Here is a 10,960-nt window from a genome sequence, read left to right on the forward strand (position 1 = left end):
CGTATAGTATTAGCGTGAGTTGTACTACGGCAATGCTGTAACTGGATAGAGTTAAATATTTTTGATCAGTTACTTCCCATCTAAATATTTTATATACATAAGGGAAACCATTTTGAACTATTATATCAAAATTATATAAAACCGATACCCCAGTTGTAGTAAAACAATTTTGTAAATTCTTGTTCATTTTATTTATTATTATTGTAACAAAAAATATTTAAAATTTAACACTTTTTCTAGTGCTAATAGTTTATTACATCAAGCAAGCCTTTGATATCTAAGTAGTTGTCAGCCAAAATCAACTCAAACAAGGTGCCCTGGTCAACTTTAAGAAATTCTGTATCCCAGGAGCAAACATCATCTGTTCTTTTTTCTTTGTTTTCATCATCTTCAGGTGGTGGAGGGTCATCCCGATGGAAGGTACACCATTGAATTACCTTCTTTAATATAGCAGCATTAACATTAGGTAGTGGAACAGGTTCATCTTCATCCTCATCCATTCCCAAATCTTCTAACATGGTTTTAACAGTGACAGATTGTTTAACAATCTCAACATTTATTTATTTTACAATTTATATTATATTCAAATGTAAAAGTGTAAATAAAGGGTGATTCAATGATATAATGGTATTTTTTTTTCTTTTTAAATGTTTCATTGTCAGAAAATATCCCTACTTGTTTTTGTTTTTTGTTTTTGCCTCAGACATGTAATTTACAGCGTCAGTATGCCATGTCATGTTCGCTTGAGTATTTCAGTTTTTATCATCGGCTTGTGAGGACTGATAAAGATTAACAATCATAATACTTCCTTCTGACTCTCATTCATTTTAGATGGTTTACATAATAAAAAAACGCCTAATTACAATTTTGTTTTTAAACGTGAAAATGCAAATTTGTAAATGTAATTTAATGATGATTCAATGGATAGTTTTTATCGCCATGGTGGTTTGAGGGGGTTGGGGCTTTTAAGTGTAGATGAAAGAAACTTGGGATTAAAAAAAAACAAACATTGAAAATATTATAAGAAGCCGGAATATTTTCGGTACAATCAAACACTTCAAACATTCTTCATTTTCAAACATATCTATAGCTGTTCTTCCACATGTTTAAATCAATTTATTTTAAATGTATTGATGAAATACTAAGACATAAATACGATTTTTTACCAGCCAACAACCTTGATGCTGCGATTTGACGCCAAAGTTGAAAGTTTAAAAAAAATGTTTACCATTAAAATGTGTATTAAATGATTTTAATTTGTAAATTTTAAATTACCAGGGGAGGCTACACAACTAGATACTTTGAAGTATGTAAAATATATACTCTATAGATTACACACAAAGAAACATGCAAAGCATTATTACTTATATTATTCTTAACAACATCTTTTAGAAATAAATAATTTTTTACAATTCGTATATTTTGCAAAAATTAAAGTTCTTCCTAAATTAAAAATGGAAAACCTATAGTTTTATAAGGTAAAATAAAATTTATTAAAGACAAATTTAGAGTTAACATAGTTTCATTGCTATCCAATTCTTCAACTATTTCTCGTCGCTATCCAATTCTTCAACTATATGTGAAAAATCAATAATTTAGATTAAAAGTTTTTTCTCGTACTTTACATCAGATCAAAGTTTACAATATCATAGGACTAGATCAGGGGTCGGCAACATTTTGCGACGAAAGAGCAAAAAGTTACAATTTTCAAAAATTCCCAGTTATGAAAGAGCCACTAACATTTTTATTTTAGTATTTGATTATTTGATCAGGACTAGGTAAATAAATGTGATTTGTTATTAAAAATAAATAGCTATAAATATGAAATAATAATTATTCATATAAAAACATACACATGTTTCGCAATAATAATGAGTTTAGTAATCAAATAATATAACTATAGGACTATCCCAATCCACTTGAGAAGAAGTTAACTTTTTTTTTTTTTTCTTTGAAGTAAAGACATCACCGGCAGGGGACGTGTCTGCCATTAGCCAGCCAGGCCTCAACACGACTAACTTTGACTAACAGGCTTGACTATCGGTTTGATAACAGTGTATCGGTCGCTTCTGTCCTTTTGTTCTCATCAGGCCTATCTTCCACCCCACAGAGCCCAGGGTAAAATCGTACCCCACCGTCCTGTACCCGGCTCAACAGTAGGAAGCTAATAGCTTAAAAGACATCTACGTCACTTAGGTCAAATTAATGATAATTTACTCATAGGGAAATGAATTCTGAATAAAATAACATTTTTGTTTTATCTTTGTGATGTTCGGAAGCATTTCCCAGCTAACCACTTCAAATACTTTATACAACATATTTGACATGTATATACTTATACATCTGTTACAGCATATGTAATATTATAATACATATTTAATTAATATGCTATATTTACACGCCAAAGTTGGAATTTAAAACAAAAAATGTTGTCTACTTTTAAAATGTGCATTTTTTGCTTCTGTTTCTAAATTTTAAACTACCAAGGGTATACAATTATTCCTTTACGTAATTATATATATTCTATTTTTTTTATTAAAAATAAATATATGTATGGGTGACCCGTCAAAAGAGCGCACGACAAAAGAGCGCCGACATAAGGGCGTCGACATAAGAGTGCCGAGATAAGAGTGCCGAGATAAGAGCGCAGACAAAAGAGAGCCAACATAAGAGCTTCGACATAGGAGCGCACTAATTTGCCGACAAAAGAGCGCCGACATAAGAGCGCAGACAAAAGAGAGCCAACATAAGAGCGTCGACATAGGAGCGCACTAATTTGCCGACAAAAGAGCGCCGACATAAGAGCGCAAACTAAAGATAGAAAAACACAATTTAATTAATAGGAACAAGAAAATTAACTCAGATCAGAAAGCATTGTTTGATGTTCTTTATTGTTAAATTAAAAAACTAAAAGTTCAGTTTTTTATAACTAAACATCTGGTATTGACGATTGATATTATCCATTGTTCCGAACATCATCATTCTGTAAACGTCTGTCGGTCCAGAATCCAACAAAACGAAATTTAATTAGTGGTTTGTGTTTGATTTATGTTACATACTTAGCTTAGTGTATAGCCTGTATTGATAACTGTGTTATTTATCCTCGGGACTATATGATAATTATAATGCTAAGACAAGGCTTTCGGACAGGCAAAGAGGCAGTGACCTAATTATAAGTTAGGATTTTTTCAGCAGAATGTAAGAGATAAAACGCTAATCTTCTGTTTTTATCGGCGTTGTTTTATACACTTGAGTATATTGCAGGGGTCGGCAACCTTTTGATACGCAAGAGCCAAAAGTTACAATTTACAAACTTTCCCAGTTTTTAAAGAGCCACAACATTTTTAGTTCAATTTTCGGTATTTGATTAGGATTAGGTAAATAAAGTTCATTTTGTTATTTAAAATAAATAGCTTTAAATATGAAATAATATTTATTCATATAAAATCATAGACAAGTTTCGACAGAAGAGTAAAATTAGTAATCAAATAATATTATTCTAGGACTATCTCAATTTACTTTAGAAGCTGTTAATTTTTATTTTATTTTTTTCTTTACGGATATCACCGGCTCAGGAGGTGTCTCCCATTAGCCAGTCATGCCTCAGCACGGCACACGCCCTCTTACTGGCTTGGATATCGGTTTGAATAACTTGCATCGTCCGCCTCTATCCTTTGGTTCTCACCAGGCTTATCTTTCATCCCACTGAACGCAGGGTAAAGTCGTACCCTAACATCCAGTAAAAATGAAATTATATAACTATTAATATTTGTGCAAGGAGCTGGAGAGCCGCATCTGGACGTCAAAGGAGCCGCATGCGGCTCGCGAGCCGCAGGTTGCCGACCCCTGGTATATTGTGATCATACAAAGATTTATCATCGGCATACGTATTAAGCTAAAGAAAGTGTTTACATTTTGTTTCATTGAATTAGTATGATTACTATTGTTTAACAAGTTGGAAAACTCGCATAGTTTCAATTATGTATCTTCTTTATTTTAGGAAAGTTGTTCTACCTTCAATATAGTAAAATAAATTACCCTTTCTTACAATGCTCAGCCCTTTTCTAATAAACATAACTCTTAATTCTTCTATACGACACAGCAATGTTGGAACTTTATACGTATTATATGGGTTTATTTTTGTTACTTCCCATATAATAGTTTTTAAAAAATAAGGGAAACAACTTAAAATTATGTTATCAAATTTACAAAAATACCAATACACCAGTTGAAATATAATAATAATGTAAATCCTTGTTAATTTTGTTTTCTTTTCTATAATTATTAATAAAAGTTATGTAAACTTTTTGTCTTTTTTAACAAGTTGTAAATGTCACATAGTTTCAAATATGTAGCTTCTTTATTTTAGGAAAGTAGGTCTACCTTAAATATAGTAAAATAAATTAATCTTTCTTACAATGCTCCGTCCTTTTCTCGTAAACATAAATCTGAATTCTTCTATACAACACAGCAATGTTGCAACTTGATAGATCTTATTATATTGGTTTCTTTTTGTTACATCCCATACTATAGTTTAAACAGACAAGGGAAACAACTTTACATTATGTTATCAAATGTATAAAAAAAAAACAATAACATAGTTGAAATATAAAATTTATGTAAATTCTTGTTTATTTTGTTTTGTTTTCTATACGTATTAATAAACGTTATGTAAACTTTTTGTCTGCTTTTAAAAGTGTATAAATATTAACAGAAAAAGTTTTCCTAATTAAATTACGAAACACATATCTATGTAAGATAACTTCGCTTATATAAGCTTAATTCCGCTATTTTGATCAATTATATTCCACTGTTTGTTTCCCAAAATATTTAAGAGCGATAAACTTGTTTACTGTCAACCGAGTTAATCTGGCTATCCCAGGGGTCGGCAACCTGCGGCTCGCGAGCCGCATGCGGCTCTTTTGATATCAAGATGCGGCTCTCCAGCTCCTTGAACAAATACTAATAATCTTGATAAAAAAATAAAATATTTAAAATAAAAAAAAATGTTAGTGGCTCTTTAAAACCAGGGAAATTTTGAAAATTGTAACTTTTGGCTCTTCCGCTTCAAAAGGTTGCCGACCCCTGGGCTATCCGACTTTTAAAGTTAAACATTATTTTTAAAGAATAAAATGCCTGTCTATGTTACATTTTGTTCAACCAAAGAATGTTGGTCCTTTTCGAATCTATCTGCAAAGCCCGTTGAAGATTTTTTACAGCATGTTTTACAAGAAGAAGAAAGGTCATTTTTTTACATTTTATGCAATGGTCGAAAAGTTTCTTCAGGCAGTATTTTGGAGGATGACAGAATATATCACATTGTTCCGAGAGTTTTTGGTGGTAAAGGAGGCTTTGGATCTATGCTTCGTGCTATTGGAGCTCAAATTGAAAAAAACAACTAGTAGAGAGGCATGCAGAGATCTAAGTGGTAGAAGGATGCGGGATATTAATAATGAAAAGAAATTAAAAGAATGGCTAGCTAAAGAAGCAGAAAGAGAACGTGAGAAGGAACAGCGAAAACAGGACCGTCTTGCCAAACGACTAACTTCACATCAGCACAAATTTGAGGATAAAGAATATTATGAGCAGAGAGCTAAAGTACAAGAAGATTTAGAAGATGCATTAAGTAAAGGTTTAAAAAGAAAGCAGAACAAAAGTGAACCAAGTGGGGCTTCTCCAACCAAAAAGTCAAAGGCAGAATGGCTGGGTGTAGAATTGGATTCAGATGATTTAGAAAGTGGCTCTGATAATGAAGCCCAACCTTGTGAGCCGTGTTCATCACAAAGCACTAGTGGTCTCAAGGTACAGACAGAAACAAGTCAAAGCGCTGGTTGTAGTACAGACAGTAACTCAGGTCCAGCTTCATCAACAGAGCCCAGGTTGCAAGAAGACACGACTGATTCCACAACAGCTGATGGTTCAGTTCATTCATCATCTGACAGCTGTTTGGAGGTAACCAAAGACAAGGGAGAAAGTGTTAACCCATTACCACCAGCACAACCTTGTGGTTCACTGGAACCTCTTGATCTGGATCAGATCACCAGCAGTCAGGAACTCTGCCACTTTGGACTGGAAAGATTAAAGACTGAGTTGATGGCAAGAGGACTCGAGTGTGGTGGTACACTTGAAGAAAGGGCTGCCAGGCTTTTTTCTGTCAAAGGGCTGGCACCAGATGAGATTGATCCATCACTTTTGGCCAAATCTAAAGGGATGGGGAAAAAATTGAAGTAAATGCATGGGATACAGTATATTTTATAACAGCATGATCAGTTTAAAATTAAATGCTCTATCTAAAAAATATGCCTATATTTATATTCATTACGTATGGTTGAAATAGAATTAACACTTATTTTTTTCAGAAGTAAGAAAAATTTACTACAGGTTAAGATTTAGGAAATTGCTTGTTAGTTATCAAATAATTAAGGAAAGGAGAATTAATCTGTAGGTTGGACTGGTTGCAAATGAAATCTAAATGTAAGACATGCTATCAATGATTGAAATCAATAAAATTATTAACACTTAAAAAAAAAAAAAAAAAAAAAAAAAAAAAAAAAAAAAAAAAAAAAAACAAGATTTCTTGTGTTAACCAAATTACTTGCACGAAGGGTCGGTGACCTGCGGCTAGCGAGTTGTACGCGGTTCTTTTGATGTCAAAATGCGGCTCTCTAGTTCTATAATATTTATATTCTTTTAAAATAATTATATTCTTTTATTAGATAAAGTAAAAAAATTGTATACTGTAAAAAAAAAAAATAAACAAAAACAAAAATAAAAACAATGATAATAGGTGGACAGTTGATAGCCTAAGGCATTAGGCATTAGGCCCAGCCCCACAACTATGCTGTGGCCAGCTCTGTGGCAATGGTTCCAAGCTTTCCACTACCGAAGTGCACATACAAGTGTTAGTGGCTCTTTAAAGTCTGGGAAATTTTGTAGATTGTAACTTTTGGCTCTTCCGTCTCAAAAGGTTGCCGACCCCTGCTCGCACGAACCAAGCCAGCCTAAACATACTACTAATTGCTAGACACAAACACACGTACACACACGAACATACATGCATAATGTATAGTGTTTGTCGCAACAAATGTCTTATAGCTATACATTGGGACAGTAAAGTTCCTTTTTCGAACCTGAATGTGCGAATGAAGTAGAGTCAACCTAAGTCTGAGACTTTGGTATGTGAAGCACAACACTATGTATAGCGGCTTTTACTTTATATATGGTTGGTTACAGTACTATGAATAGCGGCTTTTACTTTCTCTATCGTTGGTTACAGCACTATGTATAGCGGTTTTTACTTTATATATGGTTGGTTACAGCACTATGTATAGCGGCTTTTACTTTCTCTATCGTTGGTTACAGCACTATGTCCATCCGCTAAAACTTTCCTTTCTACAACTTTTATTTCTGGATTTCCTCTCAGAAAATGTGTCCATTCAAAAACAAACTACAAAGCCGTAGCTGTTTGATGTTGAGGTTTTCTCCAGCTATCGAGACTCATCTACTAAGGGGTTTAACCTAGGGACTTGTCGGTGAAGCAGTCATGAGCATTACCAACCCGGCCGCTCCGACCCCCAGTAGTATTGATGATATGTTTCGTAACATGTGACACTTTTAACCAAATATTTTCCTAGTTAGTGATGCAATATAGGAGCCTACTGCTAAACGAACTGTTCTATCATACAAGAATAATGTAATGTATAATTTTTATGGATTTTACCATGTTTTCTAAAGATTTGCATACATATTTTTAAAATGCTTGAAGTGTATGTAATGATACTAGATGTGTTTTTTTTAAATATGGCAAGCGATATAACTATAGTTACATTTGTAAAAATTAAAGCTGTTTGGGAACCATAAACTACAATCGGTTTAACATTACTATATATATATATATATATATATATATATATATATATATATATATATATATATATATATATATATATATATATATATATATATATATATATATATATGTATATATATATATATATATATATATATATATATATATATATATATATATATATAAGCTGGTTAAAAGCCGTATTGAATTAATTTATAAATTCAATTTTTTTTTTTAAAACGGACCTCAATCCCTCGTTACAGTCCACCGTAGATGCCAGGTAAAGTAAAAACAACGATAGTCACAAAGATTGCTTTTCATAACAAAATAAACAATAGTAGTTTATTTATATTAAATAATCTCACAATTCTATCACCAAAACACAGCGACTGTACTAATCCAAATTATTATATAAAATGTTTATTAAATTACTACTATCATATTACTATTAATTATTTGTTTAAATCATCGGTGTGTGCCAGTGTCTAACATCACTTATGGCACAAATCCAATGTGTACAGTTTTATCTTTCATTACAGTCATACAAAAAACAATAATTAATTAGTTTTCTTTCATAAAAGTTTTTGGTCTCTCATGAGACTTTTTACATATTATACTTATAAAACCTGTATTAAATGCTTTTCTTTGTAAATGTTTAATTACCAGGGGAAGTTACACTATTGAACTCTTAATAGTAATGTAAATAGAGTTATTTTCATTTGCTATACAAACAACGTTCATCTATTATTTTTTTTTTATTAAATTTTTTTATTTTAAAAAAATGTCATTATACAATTTTTCTATATTTTAATATTTTTCAATAAACAAATATAAACTTATCTTGTAGTTAAATTCTAAAACCATTGATTTTATTAGACACGTAAACGTTAGTCATGGAAAAATTATTTTATTCACTCAATACATTAGCTCTCTGGCCTTGAGGTCTTACTCGCACATGCGCACATCGTGTTTCCTTTTCATCATTGTTGGCTTCCGCACTACACCAATTGATCCTTAAAAAGGTTTCATCATCATGCAAAACGACACAGGATAATTCGTGGATCTGTTGATTCCTCGCAAATTCTCTGCCAGTAACCGCATCATTGGTGCCAAGGATCATGCTTCTATCCAGATCAACATTACAGAGGTTGATGAGACTACAGGCCATATGACTGGATCTTACAAGACCTATGCTATCTGTGGGGCAATCAGACGAATGGGTGAATCTGATGATTCATTGATTAGACTCGCTAAACGACATGGCATCATAACTAAGAATTTTTAAAGGTACTCTTGTTTAATAAAACTCATGTAAAACTAAGAAAACATTATTTCTACTTTATATCCTGTCATCTTTTTCAGTTTTCTGATGGTTTAAAAAATTATGTAACGGCCAGCCGAGTCCGTTCCTTGAAGTCCTCCAAACAAATACGTCAATTCCTTCCTCGCATCCTCCCTTATGTCAATAGTCCCGCATGAAGATTTTTTGATAGGCAGCTCGTGGTACATGTCCATCTACCTGAGTTGTTTTTTATTGGACTGTCTTCGTCTGACGCCAAAACAATACCGTAACCATAACCTTACTATATTGGAGAAACTTTTATTGAACTACAATCATCATGATATTACCCCCCCCCCCCCATCCTGTTTTATTAGTTTATAATATAACGGTTTCTCGTCATGCTCAGAGACTGGGCCAAGTGTGAAGGTCAGGAGATGGATCTGATTGTCAGAAGCTTTTAGAGACGTGAGATGTTTGGAATTAATTTATAAATTCAAATATTTAAAAAACAACTCTCAACCCCTCGTTAAAGTCAGCCGGAGTGGCCAGGGAAAGTAAATTACGCAAGTCGAACGAAATGAAATTCATACAGAAAATTTATATATATATCAGTGTCCCCCCCCCCCAAAAAAAAAAATAAAAGAAATTTAGTCTCCCCCCCCCCCCCCCCCCCCAAAAAAAAAAATTCAAATCGCAATTTTTTTGTACATTTTAAATTACCAGGGGAGCTCACACAATTAAACTCTTAATAGTATTGTAAATGGAGTTAGTTTCATTTACTATACAAACATCCCCCCACCAGTTATCGGTGTCACCCGATTCGCGACGTCTCTAGTTAATTGGAGCTTATCCCCAACGTGAAGTGGGAGTTTATCCCTAGGCAAGAATTATACATTACTATTTGGATTTACTTAACAGTAGGGTAATAAACTAAGATAAATAATTGCAAAACATAAGAGAAAAAATAATTGTGTTCAGTTAAATTAATGGTTAATTAGAGTAAAAAAACTATTAATAATTCCTACAAGAGGATGGGGGATGACATGGCACCTAGTAAACACTAGTCATTATAGTTTACATAATGGTATTAGGGCGTGTTTGTTATGGCAAGTAAATACAAGTCATTATATTTTTTTTAAAAATCTTTTTGATGTTCGGAAACAGTTTAATCTAAATTTCAAAGGCATTTTATCTTTTTTTTTCAAATATTGTAATCGTTTATTTATGTGAGTAAAATAGTGTTATAAACATTACGAGTGCATTTACAGACATTAATTTAACGTTTAAAAAAAATAACATTGCACCTTATGGACAAGCTAAAATAAGCATCGTTAATCTCGTTTCATAAATCACCATTTGAATATGACCTGTCCCACAGTAGTTTACCATTGGTGTTGATATACATCAATGGTATTTTTTAAAGGCATGTGTTTGTTATTTCAGTTATGTGAGGTCTGGGAATCAGTTCGCAGCTTGTGTACATTATATTTAGAACAATGTTGAAGTGTTCCTTAATTCTCGGGACGATTTTCTAGTGTAAATTCATAAAAGTGCAGTCCATCCTTATAACCCAGTGATTCATGCTAATGGAACGGAGTGGTATAACGGTAGAGAGCTTGACTACTAACCCATCGAGTTCGAATCCGGGTTAAAGTCAGTAGACCCAACTATGATGGGTACCTAAATCACGTTAGGGAAAGTAAAGGCGGCTGTACATAGTGCTCTACATATGCCGAGGTCACAGAAACAAGTGAACTCTATTTCACTTGTCCAATAGACCGTGAGGTTTGAAAAAGGAACTTTACTCTTCATGCTACTAATTCCTGCTA

At 32.8% G+C, this 10,960-nt stretch overlaps 2 protein-coding genes across 2 annotated transcripts; one reads left to right on the top strand and one right to left on the bottom strand.

Annotated features, from left to right (window-relative positions):
* Positions 1–242: 242 nt before the first annotated feature.
* LOC131947600 (S-phase kinase-associated protein 1-like) lies at positions 243–9,589 on the bottom strand (the record flags this gene model as incomplete). Its single annotated transcript, XM_059308838.1, has 2 exons — positions 243–562; positions 9,565–9,589. Coding segments are annotated over 2 exons (345 nt in total), but the record flags the coding sequence as incomplete, so codon positions are not given.
* On the top strand, positions 5,095–6,269 carry LOC131947607 (splicing regulator SDE2-like). The gene is given in 2 exon segments (XM_059308842.1): positions 5,095–5,390; positions 5,392–6,269. Coding segments are annotated over 2 exon segments (1,098 nt in total). The 5' UTR covers positions 5,095–5,132; the 3' UTR covers positions 6,232–6,269.
* Positions 9,590–10,960: the final 1,371 nt, after the last annotated feature.

This window comes from Physella acuta, unplaced genomic scaffold, assembly GCF_028476545.2.
Source record: "Physella acuta isolate Inbredline_101_S28 unplaced genomic scaffold, ASM2847654v3 ptg000600l, whole genome shotgun sequence".
Classification (NCBI taxonomy): Eukaryota; Metazoa; Mollusca; class Gastropoda; family Physidae; genus Physella; species Physella acuta.